This window comes from Ursus arctos, unplaced genomic scaffold (assembly GCF_023065955.2).
Source record: "Ursus arctos isolate Adak ecotype North America unplaced genomic scaffold, UrsArc2.0 scaffold_16, whole genome shotgun sequence".
Classification (NCBI taxonomy): Eukaryota; Metazoa; Chordata; class Mammalia; order Carnivora; family Ursidae; genus Ursus; species Ursus arctos.
Window position 1 is genome coordinate 55,748,703 of NW_026622830.1, and position 21,589 is coordinate 55,770,291.

General features: G+C 56.8%; 1 protein-coding gene across 1 annotated transcript in view; it reads right to left on the reverse strand.

Annotated features, from left to right (window-relative positions):
* The window catches only part of LOC125281946 (dual oxidase 1-like), a 63,268-nt gene that overhangs the window by 3,223 nt on the left and 38,456 nt on the right, over positions 1-21,589 (reverse strand). Inside the window, 31 exon segments of the mRNA XM_057313044.1 lie at positions 166-398; positions 827-900; positions 902-978; positions 4,069-4,196; positions 5,589-5,638; positions 5,937-6,036; positions 6,586-6,646; positions 6,648-6,706; positions 6,709-6,786; positions 6,969-7,129; positions 7,673-7,798; positions 8,215-8,284; positions 10,216-10,391; positions 10,634-10,724; positions 10,995-11,220; positions 13,294-13,399; positions 13,401-13,453; positions 14,079-14,203; positions 14,206-14,277; positions 15,012-15,125; positions 15,809-15,946; positions 16,541-16,659; positions 16,870-17,045; positions 17,813-17,899; positions 18,813-18,927; positions 20,252-20,276; positions 20,279-20,347; positions 20,495-20,555; positions 20,983-21,155; positions 21,281-21,352; positions 21,355-21,475. Coding sequence (XP_057169027.1) covers positions 166-398; positions 827-900; positions 902-978; positions 4,069-4,196; positions 5,589-5,638; positions 5,937-6,036; positions 6,586-6,646; positions 6,648-6,706; positions 6,709-6,786; positions 6,969-7,129; positions 7,673-7,798; positions 8,215-8,284; positions 10,216-10,391; positions 10,634-10,724; positions 10,995-11,220; positions 13,294-13,399; positions 13,401-13,453; positions 14,079-14,203; positions 14,206-14,277; positions 15,012-15,125; positions 15,809-15,946; positions 16,541-16,659; positions 16,870-17,045; positions 17,813-17,899; positions 18,813-18,927; positions 20,252-20,276; positions 20,279-20,347; positions 20,495-20,555; positions 20,983-21,155; positions 21,281-21,352; positions 21,355-21,475 — 3,336 coding nt within the window.

The following is a 21,589-nucleotide window of genomic DNA, read 5'->3' on the forward strand; positions in this document are numbered from 1 at the left end:
AGGTATGTTTATGGAGTGAGGAGAGAGGGGGTGCCGCGGCATTACCTGGAATGGCCAGTCTCTGGATGGGAGGGGAGGAACACAGTGGGCAGCCCGGGGCTGCGGGGCCAAGGCCTGCTAAGGGGATGTGGGGGCGGGTAGCTCATCCGGTCTGTGTCTGGTCACCTTCGGGTATCTGGCACAGCCACCTCCCGTTGCAGGTGAGTAGATCTCCCTGAGCCGAGTGGTCCAGGGCCCTGCTGCTCGGATGTGCAGGCTGAGCGTGTCCTCATCGGGTGCAGAAGTCAGCGTGAAGGGGTGGTACTCAGTGGTCCCCAGAGCCAAGCAGGCGATCCGCACCCACTGTCCCGACTTGTACTCAAAGCCTTGGGGCCGCTGGAACTGCAGGTGGGTCACTCCTGAGGAAAGGAAGTGGGCAGGAGGCTGCTATCCAGGACCCAGCAACCCTGTGGCCTCCAGAAAGATCCCCCCCCCCCCCCCCGCAGCCTCAGCTCTCCTTCTGGAATATGCCAAGGCCTCTCCCCATCAGAAGGCATTACTCCCCTCTGGCCATGTCCACCCTGCGGAGGGGCAATGCAGCGCTGGTGCTGGTGGTCAGCAGGGAAAGGAGCAACCTGGCCCGGGCTCCTCCTCCCTCTGTTGTGAGAGAGGCTCGGGTCCCCCGGCCAAGAGCTTCGCTTGCCAGCTCCCTCATCGCTGCCGCCTCAAGGCCCCTGCCAACTCCACTGGGCCAGACCAGCGGATTGCAACGTCCAGGCTCTGCCCCTGCCCTGTGGGCTTTCTCAGCACTACCCAGCTGGTCCCTGACAGCCTGCAGGCCTGGTGCCCGAAGGCAGCAGCTCGGCCTTCACCACGCTGATCTCCACCTTCTTCCGGCTCAGGCTCACCAGCTTGTCCCCCATAGATGAGTGACGGGACCAGGAAGAAGATGTGGAAACGGGGCAGCTGGGGCAGGCCGAAGCTGCCGTGGACAATGAGCTGGATAGAATGAAGAATTCGGCTCAGACCAAGTCACACCCACAACAGTGTCTGTGGCCAACTCGGGCCTTAGCCCCTTGCACCCTCCACCCACCCCAGCCCACCCCCACGGGCACCCTCCGTCCCCACCTCTCCGTGTACCACGCTCCCTCCAGGTCCCCAAATCTAACCACTCCCAACCCCAAGCCCATCCTGCAGATCGTCCACGATGAGTGAGACTATTTGCGCCTTCCTGGCACCATCCTGAACCAGCCACCTTGACTCTCGCCTGGTCTCCTGCAGTAGCCTCCCAGCTCGTCTTCTAGGGGGTTGCCCCACCGTGACCCATTGTCTTCAAGGCAGCCACTGCGACTTTCTGAAGTTCATTTTATCACGCCGTCGCAGTGTAACCAGCCTTAGTGGACTTCCCATTATACCACAAGGCCTCGAGATGCTCTGGCCTCTGCCTGCCAGCGTTTCCGCCTCCCTGTTCTTCAAACACGGCAAGTCCTTTCTGCTTCAGGCCCTGGGCACCCACTGTTCCCTCTCCCAGGGATGCCCCCTCCCTGCTTCTTGCCATCCCATGAAGGTCTCCTTTCATTTGTTCCCAGGGCTGGCCGTCTGTGGCACTAGCAACCACCTGCTCCTTGCCACATCTGCTGCGTCTCTGGGGCCACTCGCTTCCCATCTCCTCCACTGGCTCTCTGTTCCTTCTCCCAGCCCTGATCCTGCATGTTGCCCAAACCTGATTTTCTCACTCTCAGCACTCCTCAGTCTATGCTGTCCCGTGTGGCATGGCCCCTCGGCCGCCCCCGCAGCCGCACGGGTCCTGCCACCACCTAATACACTGGGGCCACCCACAGCCAGGCCTTTGCGCCCTGAATACACTATCCTCATTTCCACCTCTGCACCAGTGCTCATGCCCTTTCTTGTACCTGGAATGCTCTTCGGATTGCACTCTGCCCTGTCGGATCTTAGCTTACCTCTCCTTAAGTCTTGGCTCCAGTCCCATCTTCTCCCCAAAGTCTTCCCTAACCAGTTTGGCCCGAATGAAACTCCCTTCAGCGAGCTGCTAGAAATCACTGTTTGCAGCACTCAGCTCAGCATGAATCCTGTATTGTCTGCTCATTCTGATCAAGGCAAGTGCACGGCACTTATCTCTACCCCAAATCCTAAGTTCTCCAGGGCAGAGCTTCGAGTCTCCCCCTCCTCCCCCAAACTAGTACGTAGCACCGAACAACTGTGTACTAGACCCTTCGACAGATAACTGTTAAACTGAACTCTGGCTCCTCAGTCCGCTCTGCCTTTCCCCAGCTTCATGTTCCTTTGCCCACAGGACTAACTTAAACCTCTCTGGGCTCTTCTCTGAACTGGCTCCGGTCCCCCCAGGTTCCTCTTTCATTATGGAGCCCACCCCCACCCCCAAGGCTTTCTGAGCATCTAACCAGGCTGAGAACGACGTCTGGGTGGCCTCATACTGCTCTGTTTATACGTCCCATTTGGTGTTGGCTCTACTTTTAAACCCCAGAACTGCTGCAGACCCACGGTTGGCTGAGGAGCTGGGGGGCTGCCGCCAGCTCAGCTCCCCCTGTGCCCGCCCTGCCCGCTTCTGCCTGGGTCGGGAGCCCGGACAGCCTTCTGCAGGGCCGGCTCCACACTGGGTCCTTTACTTGTCACTTCTCTTTCTGCCCCAAGTCAAGTGGACACACCAAGGGTAAATGGGAAGGAGGCGGGTGTTTTGGCCCTGATATCCCCCAGGTGAGACTGTCCCTAGCGGCCAGGGTTGGGTTGCCCAGCAGAGGGTCCTGCACCTTTCTGAGCTGCTGACCTCCCTGCTGGCAGGAAGGGAGGCTCTGAACCCCAGGGATCCCCCAAACCCAGGGATAAGTCAGAAAGGGGTCTTGGTCTCAGGGAGCCAGTGTGGCCACTCTTCCGGGTCTCCCATTGAGCTCAGCTGCTTTTTCACCAGGAACAAGAACATCATCTCCACCCCTAACAGAAACAGTAACCGGGGAGCTAGCGCTCCACCCTAGCAGGGGTGGGTAGGTAGGGATAAATCAGCCTCAGCTTCCAAAGAAGACAGAGATTTCTCTGGAAACAAACATCAGTTCTAGGAAACGACCTAAGCCGAGGCCGGGTAGTCATCTTCAGAACCGTGAAGTGCTGAGCCTCAGCAACATGGAAACAGACCGTCTGATCACTGAGGACAGAACTGCACCTGGAGGACGCAGGGCATCCCAGCTTGACCCAGGCCATGATGGACTCGCCCTCTGTTTCAGGACTGTGTGCAGTTCTGCCTGGAGCCAGGTGACAGATGGCAACCATCTGGGCTCTGCGCTTCTGAAGGCTGACGGGCAAGTATCGTTGGTGGGGACGCTGGGGCCTTGGGACTTAGTTTAGCTTCTCAGCAGGACCCTCGGGTGCTCTTTAGGGAACCGCCTGTATCCATGAGGAAGGCAGGCCAAGCACAGATCAGAGTCCCTCTGGAACTAACTAGCTGACGCACCTGACGGCAAACCCAGGGAAGGTAAAGGGAACAGGAGGACGAGGGAGGGAGGGAATGTGAGGGAAGGGAGGCAGGAGCTTAAGGAGAAGGAAAGGGAACAGGTAGACTCTTAAAAATCCATCTCATCAACAGTCCAAGTGAAGACGTTTTGAGCAAGCTCGTTGACTCTACAAGTGGCACTTTGCTGAGTGGGGTGCAGACACCCCAGGAAATAGGATCAGAACAAAAGTGGCAGAACAGAATTAAGATAGACTTCTCTAAAAAAAAAAAAAAAGTGTGCTGCTCCCTTGAAAGTGGGCGGTCAACCCTGGAGCTCACACCAGCCACCGGAACTGGGGAATGACCGGCTGGGCAGAAATGATGCGGGGGTGTCTGCAAGGAAGCGACCAGCCTGATAGGGCTGCTACTGCCAGCCCCATGCCGGGCACCCATCTTCCAAGCGCTGCGGCCCGGGGTCCATCTGCTTGACAGGCCTACACTATCCTCTCCAGCTGTGATGTGAGAAGTGGAGGGGATTCCTGAAATGACTGAGGGGACGGAGAACGGATGTCTCAGCCCTCATGGCCTCCCTGGGATCATCCTGCCAAGACCCCGACAGCCCTCACCAGCCCGTAGAGCAGGACGTAGAGGTGGTGGGTCAGCCAGAAGCCCCGGAAGCTGCGGCGCCGGAAGTGGTGGGAGGCGAAGACATACGTGATGGCCAGGACCAGGAGCAGCAGCACCCCCGTGAGGCCTGCAAAATGAACGCGGGGTGAAGGGCGGAGGAGAGGGGCTGTGCTGGGGCTGCCGTGGGTCAGGGTCCCATTCCACTTCACTGCTCTGGGTGGGGGCCACGGAAGCCCAGGCTTCTCCTCTGTTCTTCTCTCCCCACACCACTGATCACAAGTGCCTTTTATTTCAACAGACTCTGCTCATCCCTCCAACACCTTGTCCCGATTGTTCTTTTTCAAGGACCGGTGTCATTCGTTTTTTGTCTGTCACTTCCCCGACTGTCAGGCCCACAAGAACAGGGACCAGGCTGCTGGTTCAGCACGGGATCCTAGCGCCTTCTGTAGGGCTCGCCCCCTGTGGGCCTCGTCTACACCAGTGCTGACGGACTGAACGTGCGGGGCACCTGCTCTGGGCCCCCTGGGTCGGACTTTGGACATTGCAGGCCCTGCCCCCACGGAGTCAAGACTCGGTCTACGTCCCCCTAGCCCCTGACTTGGCTCCCACAGCATGAGCAGTGGCGCCATTAGTGAGGAAGTGCGACCACCCGAGCCCCCTGGGTTCAGCCCAGGGTTGGCGGGAGGACCCTCCTCTCACAGAAGATCCCAGGCTTGGGGTACACGAGAGAGCAGTACTAGGTTCAGGACGGGAGTGTGGGGCCAGAGAACGGCCCCTCAAGTGATCGAGGAGGAGGGAGGCAGAAATTAAGAAGATTAGAGCCCTGTAGTCTGGAAAAGCAGAGGTTAAGAAGGGCTCTAACCAAAGCCTGTAAAGGCCTGAACAGAGAGGAGGGCCTCAACACAGCCTATCCACTAAATCCCAGTGCGCAAGAATTAGCAAGCACGAAGTTCAGAGCAGGTTGTTTTAGGATTAAAAAAAATGCCGTGTTTCACGGAGAGGAGCGTAGAAAATGTACTATGCCAAGGAGGAAACAGACTGAAAATATAAATAGGTTCAAAAAGCTTTTGAACAGATTCACAGCTAATAGCTCTAAAATGGGTGATTATGGGGAGTAAGGAATACGTCCCTCAACAGCCCCGGTCAAGACGGACTACAAGGGGTGGGGGTCTCTGCCTAGTTTGACGAGCCTGGTCCCTCCACCGTGCTGCTGGGACACGGCATTCCTCCAAGCCACTGTCACGGTAGGTGTGTAGGTTGGGGCAGGGGGAGAGGGGGTCCATTCTCATTCCACGGAAGAAGGATGTTCCGAGTTGGGGCAGGACCCCAGCCAAGCTCCCAAGAGAAGGACTAGAGAGCAGAGGCTCCTACTTCCCAGCAGAGTTGTCAGGACCAGAGGGCAGAGCCTGGCCCACCGTGAGACCTGAGTGAGCGCTACTGGGCAGCCTCATGGCAGAAAGAACCCGGAGCTCAGAGCTCAGAGCCAGACCCAGAAATTCAGAGCAGGGAGGGCTCTCACCTGGCACAGTCTGGAAGAACCACCAGTAATACTTCTGGGGACACTGAGACCTGTGGAGAAGGGAAAGCAAGCAAGGATGCTGAGAGGAGATGCCTGGGACTTCCAGAAAGAATCCTCCAGAGGAAACACCTCAACCCAGGCACCAGTCTCCCTTTCTGCCCACTCGGGGTCAGGGCTCCAGCTGGTCATTGTCTGTCCCATTGCCTGGAAGGTGACACTCTCCTCTGAGCCAAGAGAATTTGCTTCTTTCCATCCATAAAGGATCCCCCCACATTGACTCACACACACACACACACACACACACACACACACACACACACACACGCACACAGTAGCCCACTCACTCACCCGTCGTCACGGAAGAGTCCAGGGAAGAGGCAGGAAAGGACGCTGAGCAGGCTGACGGAGAACAGGTACCCATTTACCGCATGGCCCGCACTGTGCAAGACTAAGGAAGGCCAGACAGGGTGGGAATGAGCCAGGGGCAGCCTGGTGGGGGCGCTCAACCCATCCAGCCCAAGGTGGGGGACTCCAGCCACCCAGCCTTGGGGGCCTGAAGAAGGACCCTCGGGGTCTGCACTTCTGGTCTCTAGCCATCCTCCTGTCCCTCCCCACCCCTGCTGAGCCCCATATGTGCCATCCACGAGCCCAGCCACAGGAGTCTGAAATTATACCATTAGAAGTTCATTCTTTGGGTTTCTCTCACAGAGTATGTTTTCCAACATAAAAACTGGGAGAGATCACACATGATGTGCCCATGTTCTGGGCTGTTGCTAACTTGTCAGCTGGAGGCTGAGGAGGTGGCCCTGAAAGCATGGGAAGAGGCACCAGGCAGGGGCGGGGTGGGGGGCTCCTGGGCTCACTTCACACCACTGCGGGCCAGCTGCATCCTTCTGAGAAGGACATCTAGGACTCACACTCAAGCACAAAAGAGAGGAGGGGCAGGCAGCAGGGGCAGGAGGACACGAACAGAAGCCCTGGGACTCCCGGGCCCTGCCTGTGAGGACGATGGCCGCAGAGGCAATGAGCCGATGGAAGGTCTCTCGCAGGAAGGTGATGCAGGCTGCGGCACGTGGTGAGCAGGACGCAGGAGAACATGAAGGAGATGCTGGCAGCCGGCCCCGGGACAGGATGATGCCCACACGGGTGGTGTCCGTGATGCCCATGCGATGAGCCCAGAAGCATAGTCTGTCGGGGAGCCCAGGCGGGTAAGAGGGGAGCAGTGCAGAGAGAGAGCGCCGCTGAGGTGGGTCAAGGGCCCGCCCTGGCCGCCACCCCTTCACGCAGGCCCCCTCTGCAGCCTCCGTTCAAGCAGGCCCCATGCACCCATGGGAGCCCCAACCCCGGGGCTGCCCACACTCACAGCAGGCCCGCTCCAGGAAAGGCCCCCGCTGATGGCGCAGAACACAGCCACGCAGCCGACGTGGCGGCGGTAGTTCTCGATGAAGCGCTGGAACTGCTGCAAGGTCTGGTGGTGCCGGCTGCGCTGAAACTTCTCCCCGTGGGCCTCTGTGAACAGCAGGGGCTGGAATGATGCTACCCTGGGGACAGGAAGTCTCGGCTCTGGCTACGAACCCCCCCTCCCAGTGCAACCCGCCTCCCAGGAGCAGAGAAAGGGCACCAAGTTGCTCAAGCCAAGCAGGGTTCAGACCCCAAAAGCCCTACCACACTCCTCTGACAAGGCTGTCAGAGTAGGGATAGCCTTGCAGTGCTCACTGGGTCAGTTCATCCCAGGGAACGCACTCCCTCTAGCCCAGGTCCCACTCACACTCAGACAGCCCTCTCCCCTCCCAGTCTGCAGCTCCCCATTCTCACCCTGCTCTGTTCTCACCCTTTACTGGAAGTGCAGAAGTCACCCCCTCCAGGAAGCCTGCCTTGACTTACCAGGCAGAGGTGAGCACTTCCTTGAGCTCCGAAGCTCCTTGCTCTGACCACTGTCACAACATTCATCGGTGGGACATGGTGATTATCAGTGTAGCAGCCACCTTGTCAGACTGTGGTCTGCTCGGGCGTGAACTGCTCATCCTGCCCGCAGCCCTGCACGCTAACGGGATGCATGAACTCAAGGAGAGGAGCAGGCGTACTTCTTGCCAAACCTCCGTCGAATCTCCTGGGGGGGGTCTGTGTCCGTGGGGCACTGCAGTCTCTGTGCTGTCCGCTCTACGTCAGCGTTGCTGTGGGGACAGCGAGCGCTCACTCTGGGGGAGGGACTAGGACAGGAATGAAAGAGAGAGGATTCTGGCCACCTGAGCCACTGGATCCTCGCTGCCCCTGGTCTCTCTTCAGACTGACTCTGCTGAGGAGGGGTCAGAGCTCTCAGCCAGGGGCCAGCAGACTTCCCACAGAGACCTGGACAGAGAATGAGTTAGATCCTGGGGACACACATACAAGCTGTGTCCTTCACAAGGGCATTTGACCCTGGCAGCAGGTGGGTGCCGAAGTCCAGCAGGCTCTCTGCTCTTGCTGGTACAGGGCTGTGTCTGCCTACAGCAAGGAGCCCTTTTTTCTAATTTGCATAAAGACACTACATAGGCTGGTAGGGCCCTGATCCCAGGCATTCTGGGGAGAGAAAAGGCAACCCCCCCAACCCCAGCCCTCCCTCCAACATTCCCAGATCAGGGCTCACCAGATCTTTTCCCGGCTGATGTAGGAGGCTCGCCGGCACAGGTCCTTGAGGACTTCAGGCACCTCTACCCCTGTAACACAGAGCTGATGTCGGGAACAGCTCAGGGCCCAGAGCCCAGGAAGACCTGGCACTCACCCCATGTCCATACTGTAGAGGGTCCTCGGCCAGCACCCTTGCCTTTGGGTGCCCCAGCCCCAGCCTGCTCCCCCAGTGGGAGCTAGACCCAGCCATGAGGGGGCAGGGAGAAGGCCTGAATTTGTTGGCCAGACAGTGTCCCTGGATGTGTGTCCACCTTCAGCCCACTCCTGGGACTGGTATCAGGCTTGTGGGGTAGAGTTCAGAAACTGTGCCACCTGCCTGCTGAGACCATTCTGCCACAAAAACCCTGCTAAAGCCTCCAGCTTAAAGCCTCCTGGGAATTAAATGTAGTTCTGGGTGGCGCATTTATGGGATCACCATGAAATTCTTTCCACCTTCCTGTGTTTAAAAATGTTCATAATAGTATGTTGGGGGAAGTACTCTCCCTTGAGCCGCCTGTTCCTCTCTGTCTGGCCCGAGCGTTGCAGGGGAGGGCGGGACTGAGCTGCAAAGCCATGTTCTCACAGGAAGCCCGGGAATGTCCAGGTCACTTCCGAGTGCTAAACTAATCTTGACGACTACCCTGGTCTCCAGCCCAGGGGGCACAAGTGATTAAGGTGAATTTCATGAAATCAGAATGTTTACAACAAAGTATGGATATTTATCCGTCAGATTTCAACCAGCAGCAAATGCGGCAACATGGTAACCAAAGGCAGGTGAACGGGGAGATCTAGGTGACCGGGGAAAGGGCTGCTTCCTGCGCTATTCTTGTTCCTTTTCTGTAGGAACATTCGAAATGTCTCATAGTAAAATCTGAAGGAAACAACAAGGCACAACAACAATTAAAAGCAAAACAAAACAGGACTCAAAGCTACCCTTCCGCATAATCCTCACTCCCCCAGCCTGGTCCTCCACCCCAGGGGCTGAGTGGTCCCAGGACTCTGGCCCGGGCTCACCTCCGGACACCTGCCCCTGCTCAGCCCTCGGGCCCAGGTGCCTACTGCCCTGGCTGCCTGGGAAAAGTGAGAGGCTGAAGAACCAGGAGTGCTGGTCTGCACTCCAGTAGTTCTCCTCCAGCCCTGGGACATGGAAGCCCTCACCAGAGCCGCAGTGGTGTCCTGCCCAACTCGCCCCTCTCCCACATCTGGGCTGCTCAGCTCCCCCAAGTTCTCGTCATCCTGGGAGGGGCTGGGTTTGGTCTCCACATGCCCCAGCGAGAAACCGTGAAGGCACCGTAACAGCTCAGAGTAGACCACAGAGAGTCCTGCTACCTGCCCCCTCCTCACCCTGGCTCTAGCCTCCACCCACCTGAGACACAGGTGGGACAGGAAGTAGGGGGAAGGACAAGAGAAGTGGGTCTCCGTGCACTCAAGCAACATTAACCAAGCGCTCAGCCAAGGGATATAAAGGCAAACAAGACCAGAGCCCCCCTGCCAGCAGACACCCTAGCTCAGGTGAATATGGCCTGGAGAGGGCTGTAACAAGGAGACACTGTCCCCCCCACCCCACCCCCGTCCTGGGCACCTGGCACAGGGATCTTCGACAGAGAGCTGGAAGAAGCAGAATTCTGTCTGCTGTCCCCCACCCCATCCTGACCCTGCCCACCCTGGGAGCAAAGCTGCATTAGGACTTTGTGGGCCCTAGGCACTGTCACCTTCCTAAACCACTTCCGCCCTTAAAAAAAAAAAAAAGTATATACATGTCTTTATAAAAGATAAATATTTTTTACAATCACGTTGGTACATAGAAGGATATAATCCAGGCTGGATATATCATCACCTATTTATTATTATTATACTCATCCTTCTGACTTTAAAAGGAATTAAAGCATTTCTGTGGGCTCCTAAAAGGAGGTGGGCCCGATGCACTGTGCCTGCTATGTCTAATGGCTACGTCAGTCGGCCCCAAGGCCAGGCCCCCCACCTTTGACGCAGAGCTGTGTGAATCGCAGCTCGCTGTCATGGTCCCGCAGCGTGAAGTGGAAGTCCTCCCACGTCAGCTCCTCCCTATCCTGGAAGCCGGACTCCCGGAACGTGGACTCCACCACCTCCGTCAGCTGCGCCTTGGACAGGCAGTTGTTGGAGATCTCGATGAAGGACCTGGGGTTGGGGGAGGGAAACCATCGGGCCCTGAAAAGAAGCTTGAGGCCTGGACAGGAGGGCCTACTGGCCATCCCACCAGGCCTTCAGAGCCCACAAGGAAGGGCCCCCTCCTAGTTATAATAGTCTTCGGCTATATGGCCCCTGCTCTTTACCCTCCTGCTTCCACCTTCATGCCCCCACTTCTTTCCCCCAGCAGGCCCTGTCCTGGCCCACTCTTCCGGCCATCCCACAGGACCAACCTCAGCATCCTGATGAACTCGTCCTCGGAAATGAGACCATTCCCATCAAAGCCATACATGCGGAACATAAGGCGAGACTTCTCAGGAGAGCCTGGGAGGAGGAGGACCCCGTGAGAGCCCCAACCTACCTGCCTAAACCCCAGGCTGACCAGAAGGGGCCTCACATGAGTCTGACCCACTGCTGATCACAACAAGGGGTCACTCTGCTTCCTGATCTCTACCTGGGTGCTCCCAGATGTCTGCCGTGGCTGGAGACCAGGCCCCGGCACTTCCCCTTCTCCAACAGGTCAGCTACCCTCCAGCCTCATCTCTAGCCCCTTCCATCTTCTCCTACCTAGACGATCACTTCCTTTTCCCCTACCTTTCATGAAGACCACCAGGATGTCCAGAAACTCCCAGAAGGACAGGTAGACCTTGCCATCTTTGTCTGCCAGGGAGAACATGGACTCCACAAACATGTCCTGGGGCTTGAGGCCCAGGAACTCGGCAAACTCAGCTCTGCTCAGCTCGCAAGTCAGGGCCTCCCGTACCTTCTGCGATGAGTCTAGGGGCAGGGTCCCTGCGTCCACCTGGTCGATGTCCAGCACCTGCACCCGGGCAGCAACAGAGGGAGGGAGAGAGAAGGAGACAGGGTTTCCTTGATTTGAAGTCCAGCTGAGGCTTGTAGGAGCCACCTTTTCCAGGTGTCTGCCCAGCACCCTGTCTCCTGAGCACCTGCCCGTGCCCTGCAGGTGGTCCCTGGGGCTTTTTGTTCTACAGAGCCCCAGTCCTCTGTGTTAGCTGATTGCACCAGGGATGCACACTTGACCCAAGCAGATGATCTGGAATTGGGACTAAGAGGTCCCAGGTCTGTCTTGACCTGAGCACAACAAAACTCAGAAGTCGTGGCCTGCCACATTCTTCCAAGTGCTCAGAGACCCAGACAGAGGGAAGTAAACACACGGAGAAAACGAGGCAGGCTAAGAGAGAGAAGTGGCTTTGTTTGCTGGCAACTGTCCCTTTCCTAGCCCCTTCCAGGCCAGGTCACAGTCCTCCCTTCGGAATTGCTGAGACATCAGCACAGCCTCAGAGTCAACTGACCTTTTATCAGTGCGAGCTTGCTCTTAGACCCAAAGGAGTTTTGACTGAGAAAAAGCCTCAGCTGAGCTGAGAAAAAGTGGGGTTGGGAAGGGGGAATTCTCATGGTGGGCTATCTTTAGCCCACCCAGGGGCTGCCCCAGCATCAGAACAGGGGGTGAGGGAAGCAGACAGGCCTCAGGCACAGCACCTGTTCTGCCTGCCTGTCAACCGGGGCCCCAGTCCAAGCCTGGCTGCGGTTTCACGATGCAAACCTCGTTGCTCCAAACAGGGAGCTTTAGTGGAAAGAGCCTGGGGCTGGAGGCAGAAGATCGGGCTCCTGTCCCAGCTCTGCCACCCCCTCGCTGTGTGACCTCAGGCGAGTCGCACCAGTTGTCTGTCATTCATTTTTCATATGTGCCCTACTTATCTCACAGGGCTATTGTGAGAATCAACAAGAGACGCTGTATGGAAAATGTCTTGAAACCTGGAAGCACTGTGCAGACGGACAGGGCTGCAGCTACCCCTAAGACATGGTAGCACCCCCTTGCGCCCCCAGCACAAGGGTCCCCATAGCCGAGTAGAGGTGCCCCGGCCCCGCCTGGGCCCTGGGAATGAGTCTCCCCACCTGGGGAGGAGGTCCCTCCATTCCAGTGCATACTCAAGTTCAACTGGCTTGGGGAGTAGATGACAAAAGCCATGTGCCCGGCACGTCGTAAATGACCATTAAATGGTCACTTCCCTCATGAATCCTCTCCCCAGTCAGCCAACCCTGTTTCTTCTCCTCAAACATTAATTTTTTTGCCCTTCTACTAGACACCTCTGTGCAGTCCCTCCTGCTCCTTTCCTCTGAGCCAACAATTTTTCACCTCTTTTTAAGTCTCCGTCAAATCTGACCCGAACCACGACCGTCCACCGGCCTGAAGACGCAGCACCTTTTCTGAACTCCTACATTGCTTAGCTCATGGCTGTCTTACACTCATCATTCTGTGCTGGTTACCTTCCTTTCTGTGTCTGTGCCTTCTTCCCAGAGGGGTGACAAACTCCTTGAGCGGGGCCTGGGCTGGAGGGATCTTATCTCTACCAAGCTTCTCCTCTCCACCCTTCTGGACCCAGGCTGCTCTATTTCTGTGCCAGACGTGCATAAAAGTCCTCGCATTTCTCTTCCTGGCTTGTTTCCCCACATCTCCTCGGTAGTTCTTGGAAGTCTGCAAGGTGGGCTCATGTCCCAAGGAGGCCTCTGGCAGCGGCACTGCACCAAGGAGGGGGCACCAAGGGCTCTCGCTGGCCCCATACTGACCCTGAGTTTCTGCGGCCTTTTGGCTAGGATGAGTTAAGTGAGGGCAGAGAGGCTGGACAGCCCTGAGGAGAGAGCTGAGCGACACATACAGATAAGCTCCTGACGCGGCCTCCCTGGAGTGGCTCAGGTAGGTGTCAGAGCATCTCCTTACAGAGAGGCCAGGGAATTGGGCCAAAAATGCAGTAGACCTGATTATTAGTGTCAGGGCTCCTGACTGTCCCTGGAGTCACCCCATGGCCTGTGTGCAGGTAAGGGCACCGCCATAGGCAGACATGCAGGGACAGACCTGAGCCTACCTACACACCTGGGAGAAAAGGTGCCTGAAAAAGGTCTCCAAGAGGTGGCTCCTCTGCTCTTGGGCCACGGCTGCCCTCATCAGCTCCTGGAACCTCAGCCCGCTCTCCTTCAGGGCGAAGGTCTTCCACCAGCACCTGCCGCTCTTCCTCCAGGTTAAACAGCAGCACCTATGGAGTGGCGACAGGGAGGGCAACCACTTGTCGAGGACTCCTGGGGCCAGGAGCTTTGCGTGAGTTTTGTCAGGGGCCACTGGAAAGAACGCCCTCGTAAAAGGGATTTACTGTTATGTCCTGGGCTTGGTGGAGTTCCGGGCTCATTTATAGGCACAGAAACTGCATTCAGAGACATACGTCTAAAGCCATTCCTCCCTCTCTGTTCACATGGGAGAAAAGAGTCAGGAAGGCAGGGAGGACAGACGACGGAGGGGCCCGGAAGCCAGACAGTCAGAGCTGAAAATCAGCCTCTGATTCAGTTCCCCTCCACACTCTCGAACAATTCACTAGATCCTAAAATCAGGGGGCAGAGAAGAGGGCCTGGCTTCTTCCAAGGACTCCAAGCTAGGGCCCACTGGGGCATCCCTAGAAAGGGGCGGGGAAGACTGCGCAGGAAGAAGGCCCTGTGCAGATCACGTCACCCCACAGGCCCAGAACGGGATGAGTGTGTTCACGTTCCTCTCTCAGTTACCACAGCCAGGGACTAGAAGCCACAAACCCTGCCTGATTCAGCGCTCCTTCCCCTCCACCTGGCTGCCTCCCTGGCTGTGGACCAGGAACGGGACCCTCTGGGCCACACCAGGTCCTACTCCTTGGGGATCTTGAGCAGCAGGGCACGGCGTCCGCGGTTGCCGGACAGGATGACGCTGACCTGCTGTGGGGGCCGCAGCTGGAGGGCGCGGAGCACAGAGAGCCTGCCGTCACCACGCACGTCTGCCCGGGCTGCAGGTGCACGAGCACAGGCCGAGAGGGCTCCTTGTGGCCCTGCCATTCCAATGCTGGAGAGACAGGGCTGGTCAGCCGGGGCCAGGATGAAGGAGGCCGGCTTAGAGCTGGAGTTAGGTCAAGGCCTCCGTAGCTCCTGGCCCCTTCTTGGGTACTGAGGGTCGTCCCTTCCCCAACAGTCCTGCTGTGCCTTTAGCCCACGTGAAGAATAACCAACATTTCCTGAGTGTTTACTGTGTGCCCAATACTGTACCAAGTACTTGGCGGGAACTAGTTAATTTAATCTTCATAAACCTTCATGAGGTAAGTGCTATTATTATTCCTGTTTCACAGATAAGAAAAAATAGGTTTAGAGGGATTAAAAAATCTGCCTAAAGCCCAAAAGCCCAAGTGGTGGAATCAAGATTCCAATCCTCCTTCAGTGTGACTCTGAACCTTCATTAATTCCTTCTCTGTTGCCTGAAATTCCAGTGTAAGATGCCACAAAGCATCCGTTGCTGGGGATTCTAGAGAGTTACAGTAAGCCTGTGAAACGTAGTCAGGGCCCTGTGACTCCTCCCCGTGAGTCTATCACAGGCCCTGTATGTGGGACCACGGGGAGACCTACGGAGGGTGGAGAACTCCAGGTCCAACTTCCACCTGATGCCTCCATGGCTCTTTCCACCTGCCCTGACCTGCTTGGAGGCCTAGAAAAGGGGGGCCTTTTCCTTAGGCTGCTGAGGTGGGGGTGGTCTGCAGCCCTGAGTCATGTCCTCCCCTGCACCACCCTGGCCAGCTCCAGGCCTACCTTCCATGCCCCCCACGAGCTTCTCAGACGTGACACTCTGGCGGTCCTGGCCCTGGAGCCTCTTGAAATTTCTCCTTCGGAGCTGGGCAACAATCCAGGCACTCAGCAGGCTCACTGAAAGGGCAGAGGCAGGAGGATGGCCAGAGGAAGGTGGGGGTTTGGTGAGATCAGTGACCCCTTTCCTTGGCAGAACTCCCTCCTTTCCCCACCTCCTAGGTCGGCTCATTCAATTGGCTCAAATTTTGAAGCTCCCTGGTGGGGGCTGGGGTGGGGGTCGGGTGGGGGTGGGGAGGGAGCTTAGGGTATCGTCTAAGATGCCAGCACCGCCTCTGCTGCTTCCACCACTCGGGTCCCTTCCCAGCCAGAGACTAAGACCAGAGTGCTTGTGCCAGAGACCGGACCCGCTCTGCCATGCAGCTGGTGGGCTCACACACAGCCATGCCAGAGGCGAAGTCTCAAGCCTTTGCCCAGCTAGTTCTCAACTGGTTCTCAAGCAGGGTTTGCCTTGGACAGTTTCCCAGGCCCAGGCTCCTTCAAATAACTGTGAAATAGATTCCTTGTGGCTCTTGACCAACCTGGGCCCTGGAGGGACCCCAGGAGAACAGGAAGGCAAATTTCCTTGCAGCTGATTTATCTGCAGGTCAGACACTGCTCATGTCCCCTCCTGCTTTGATGTGTTCCGTCATGTGCCCAAAGAAACAGTACTGTACATGGTCAGCTGTCATAGATGAAACCACCCCACTGCCACCCCTTAGATTACGCATTTCACCCAACACCACCCTGTGCATCACTTTTACCAAGGGGGAAGCAGCAGAGAGTCCCGATGGTGACCCCAGAGCCAAATCCACTGCCTTCGAAATAGTCCCGCATGATGGAGGGAGCACAGGCTGGCAGGCCCTTGGTGCTGAGCTGTCTGGGCTGCGGGCAGGGGTCTCCTGGGGAAGTAGAGGAAGCTAGAGTCCTGGGGGGTGCTGGGCCAGAATCACTGAGGAGGTTAGGGTGGCAGAAAGGGTAGGGTGGGGGGCCTCTGGGTAGCAGATGGGTGAGAGCTGCTTACCCCTGTCATAATACCAGGAATGTGGTGTTTGCCTAGTGGGGTAACAAGTGGGGTCAGAAACGAACCTCACCTCTCTCTCCCTCAGATGCACATATGTACACGCACACACACACGCACACACACACAGCCCTTCCCTCGTCACTGCTGTGGAATGAGGATATCCTCACTGCACTGGGCCTTCCCGATATCCCACCCACCCCAGGCTCAGCCCGGCCGATGGGAGCCTTCCTCCCTAGGTCTCTCTGAGTCTCAGTCTTGCCCCCACTTGGGTACCTCCTGGGGTTGTGCGGAAGGGGACCTACACAGCCACATGCGGCCACCGTGGTGCCCGGAACCAAAGTTCCCAAGGGCAGAACCATGGCTCACTGACTCTTTGGAGTCTACTGCCGAGCCGCCCCTGAACCAGGCCCATGGCTGAGGCGGGATGAGACACCCGACTCCAGGCCCCTCCAAGCACCCCCTGGCCACTCACCCGAATGCCAGAAGAAGACACTGGGCTGCAGGGCACTGGGGTTCAAGTTGGTGAGAGCCACTAGGACATCCCGTAGGGAAGTGTTTCTGATCTCTGCGATTTCTTCCTCAGAGAACAGCCTGCAGGAGGGAGAGGCGGGGAGCTGCTGCATTGGGAGAGAGATGCCTGTTCTGGCCCGAGGACCCAGATGAGGAAAGAGACCCAGAGGGGCTGAGGAAGTGGGGAGGCCAGTTGGGACTCAAGGGCCCGTGGGGCTGCTGACATTACACGCAGAGGGCCTGGGGCCCAGGCCAAGGTAAGTCTGAGGAAGGGACCCAGGCAGGCCTTACCCATTGCTGGTGTTCTCAAACCAGTAGCGGTCGCCGTCCCGCAGCCTCACAAACTGGTTGAGGACAATAGCGCTAAAGAGGGGCCCGGGGTCCCCATGGCTCTCCAGGAGCCCCCCAGGGAGCAGCTCCAACCGGGACAGGTCCCGGTTGTACAGGGCAGCTGTGGACTCCAGCACCTGGGGCCAAGAAGGGACAAGAGTGAGTGCAAGGACCCGGCACCCGCCCTGGGGCAAGGGTAGTTCGCAGGGATCAGCCCCAGGGAGGATAATAATAAATGACAGTGACGATCCCTCACTTATTATGCCCCTGGCACCGCTCTGAGTGCTTTACACAAGTTAACTCATTTATGGGAACTCGCTCACAGATTCAGCTGCCTCTTGTAGAAAGTTGGAATAAAACAGGCAGCCAGTTCCCTATGTGGCTTGTTCTCAAAAAGATATGAAAGTTGAGGGTCAAAATCACTACAAAAATTGGAAAGGTTGAATGATGTGTAGAAAAGGTTTCTGTTCTTTTTTTTTTTTTTTTTAAAGATTTTATTTATTCATTTGACAGAGAGAGAGACAGCCAGCGAGAGAGGGAACACAAGCAGGGGGAGTGGGAGAGGAAGAAGCAGGCTCCCAGCGGAGGAGCCTGACATGGGGCTCGATCCCAGAACTCTGGGATCACGCCCTGAGCCAAAGGCAGACACTCAACGACTGAGGCACCCAGGTGCCCCGAAAAGGTTTCTATTCTTGAGAGCTAAAAAAGTTTGTATAAATCAAATCCCTGCATAGACACTGCCTTTTGGAGACAGACTTCAACCTTCTATGAGCAGCATTTTCTACCTGACCTTGACTTTAGTTCTTTTCTCTGCAATGTAAACAAACATTTGCTCAGCTTAAATTCCAGCGAGGCCCAGGGGAGCTAAAGACTTGCTACTTTTGGTGCGCCTGGTGATTCCTACCTTTCTATTGACTGTATAAAGTTGATACGCCCCACGTGCATATTGCCTCTTCATCGGCCTTTCACTTCTCCACTTTCCAACAATCTTCTAAACAGTACGGACGAAAGCAGTAAAACCAGCGTGCAATCGTAGAAACGCCACTATGCCAAGATGGTAAGGCCACCAAAACTGCTCTGTTGGCTGGCAGGCAATGCCACGTGGCCCAGGCGACAGCTCAGGGAGTAACAGTTGACTCCCCAAAGGCAGCCCGAGTGTCAGTGTATAAAAAAGTACAGCTTGTTCCTGGGTTGAGGACCTTCCACACCTGCTCAGATGGCTGTTGGGAAGAGTAAACGAGATAATGCTTATTAAGTGCCTGGCGTGCAAGACATGCTCAACAAACATTTGCTGGATCTGCAGAGTCACAAGGTCTACTGCCAAATCCTGCTGGTCTGGTAACTTCCATCCTCGTAGATGATATTGGGAAAAACCATGTGGGTGAGTCCCATCCCTCTCACCAAGGACTTGTCTCTAGTGTTTGTGCCTCACTGCCTTCCTTCCATGTCTTGGGCCAATGTGCCTTGGCCCTCCCACCCTGCCCTCTGCGTCCCAACCCCTCCTTATGGTGTGGTTGCTCTGGGAGAGTGCAGGGTTGATGTCCTGCCATCTGGTAATCGGAGGCAGACCCAGTGCTTCCCTGGCCTTGGTATAAGAGGGCAGGCCCAGATCCCAGCCCCTCTGCACACAGCCAGCCGGGTGGTCTGTACGGGAAAACTTCAGGGGTCCTGGCCAGAAATCTGGGGATGAAATAGCAGAGAATCTGAGGGAGCACCGGGCCACCACAGCTCCACTAGCCCAGGACCCAGTCTCCAACCAGCCCCAGGGGGGCCAGAATCACACAGAGGGAACCATGGTCAACAGGTGTCTGAGCAGTGAGAGAGTGCAGGCTCCCAGCCCTGGTCACTCCTCCTGGCCTGACACTGGAGCTCCAGCAGAATCCCCACCCAGGTGACAGCAGTACCCAGCCTGCAGGGACAGCCTCAGCGTCACCTAGCACATCCTCCACCATGACATGGTCCTCTCGCTCAGCGATCTGGGAGGCCATGCCCAGCAGCAGCGCGTCCACATCTTCAGCTCTTCGTAGATTTGGATGCTTTGGGAATGGGGAGAGAAGACGGGGTTGGAGGTTGAGCAGACAGGCTCTCCCCACACCACAGTCCATGCCCTGGAACCACCCAGTGCTGATGTTCCCTCTGAAACCAGCAGGCCATTCCTCCTCCATAGGTTGATTCCCCACTCGGGGTGAATGATGTCCCCATCCGAAGCTCATGCTGCTGAGAGCAGGTCTCCAGAACACACAAGGGATCTAAAACTTTACTTCTATTTTAGGAGACTTGACAGCATGATTGACAAAGGCACTAGAACATCTAGGTCTGGGTCCTTGCTCTGTTAGTGAACAGCTGTGTGACCATGGGCAACTCACAGGACCTCTCTGAAGAGAGATGTGTATATATATATATACACACACACACACACACATATATATATACACACACACATATATATACATATACACACACACATATACATATAACATATATATGTAAGTTAAAACATTTTTAAAGGATTTTTCATTGTTCTTTCGAAATTACTTATCTGTGGATAAGTCCATTGCTATGATTTCTTGGCTATTATTAGGCATATCCAAAAATTGTTTCAGAGTAAGAAAATCTAACCTATGAATTGTTTTTTCGTAAATATTTTATTTATTTATTTGACAGAGAGAGTGTGAGTATGAGCAGGGGGACGGGGCAGAGGGAGAGGGACAGGGAGAAGCAGACTCCCTGCTAAGCAGAGAGCCTGATGCGGGCTCAATCCTAGAACCTTGGGATCATGACCTGAGCCCAAGGCAGCTGCTTACCTGCCTGAGCCACCCAGGCGCCCCTAACCTATGAATTGTTTTTAAATTATAATGCAATTGTAAAAAATAAACTGACATGTTTTGTTCCATATACATTTAATTAAAAATTTTTTTTTTACTTTAAAATTCCCTTTTCATTATTTTGGAGTCAAAATGTTTCTTCGGCTCTCACACTTCTTTTATTATAATTCCCCGCAAGACCTGGCTCCTCTGCTTACAGCTAAAAATGCCCCCAGTGCAGTGTCAAGACCTAAGGTTCAGACCAGCGGGCTTCGTGACTCATCCTCAGCCTCGATTAGCCTGTGTTTAATTGGGGAGTTAATATATACACCAGCTGTGGGAAAGTGGACATAAAGTGCTTAAAAATCACAATGATGTCTTTTTTAACAATTGTTCTTCCCCCTCCAAATTCACTGTTCCCTGGGGAAATTAGCACACTTCAGACTGATAATCCTTTCCTGAGGGCTCCTGAGGACAGATTTTTCTCAAATGACATCCCCACTCCTGCCAATACACAAACCTTTGCACTTTGCCCTCACCTCATGTAGCCGCCAGGAGGCACCTGGTAGAGAAGAATTGCTCAGAAGCGGCCAGGAACTCTGGGGAGATGCTGGGGTCCAGGAAAGGGCTGTGTCCTGGGGGAAGGGGAGAAGAGGGAGGATAGTAACACTTAGCCCTTAAACCACCCAGCCTCCTCCCCCCCCCTCCCCCCCCACACACCCCTTCTCCCTGCCCCAAAAAACTCCTGCTAGCTTTCCCATTCTCCTTCCCCATCCCCTCACCTGCATACTTGGGGGGTGTTTTCTGCAGGAAGCTGGGCAGCCACTCATACAGAACGATGTTCTGAGGGTCAAGAGAGGGCAAAAGGGAGGCAAGGGCTGGAGCAGCCACGCTGGGAGGGGTCTGAGCCCAAGGAAGGCTTAGGTGGGAGATGAGGGCCAGGCAGGGGCAGTCACGAGGGGGGCAACTGCAACAGGACAGGTGCGGAGGCCTGTGCCCCACTAGGAACATGGGATGGGAGTGGGCTAATAACATAACCACAGCCCAGTCTCGTGTATAATAGCCCTTCGCCTGCTCCTCATCTTCGGGGTCCATTCCTAGCCGCTAGCTCCAGTTCTGGGGAGCAGTGTCCTCCTGGAAAAGGGCGTTTCAGGGGGCTGCTTGTGCGACGATGGAGGGCTCTGCGGGGCAGCGGAGTCTCCCGCGCAGCAGCCTGGGGGAGGGGGGAGGAAGGAGGGGAGGGAGGACGGAGAGAGGCCGAGTGACGGACCTGGTAGGTGGCGGTGACCCTCTCGCGCGCCTGCTGGAACAGCTCCTCGTCCCCCCATTGCGGGTGCTCGCGGGCCAGCCGCTGCGCGCACAGGTTGTGGTAGCGGCCCCACAGCAGGCCCGGCGCCTGCAGGAAGGGGTCGCGGTTCCCTCGCTCGGCCGCGAAGGCTGGACGCGACGCGGGGCCGCAGGGGAGGAGCTGGGCGGCGGCGCGACCGCGGGCAGCGCAACTTTGCCGTCCGCAGCCCGCCCCGCGCCCCGGCCGCCGCAGCCCGCCCCGCGCCGCCGCCCCGCCGTTCAGCCCCCGGGGCCGCGCTGTTCGGTGGCGGGGTCGGCCGCCGTCCCCACGAGCGGGGGGCTTTGTGCGTCGCGGGGAAGGCGGGGTCGGGCCCCGAGGCCAGCTGCCCGCGGGAGAAGCTCCGCAGCGCGTCGCTGCACGAGGGCGAGGAGCCATAGATGGCGCTGCCGTCCAGCCGGCCCGTCACCTCGTTGGTCTGCGGGGGCACCAGGAGGGTGAGCCGAGGTGCGCCCGGGGTCGGGTAGCGGAGGCGGGTGTCGGTGGGCGAGGGGGTGGGAGTCTCTCCCCGCCCGGCCCGGCCCAGAACCCG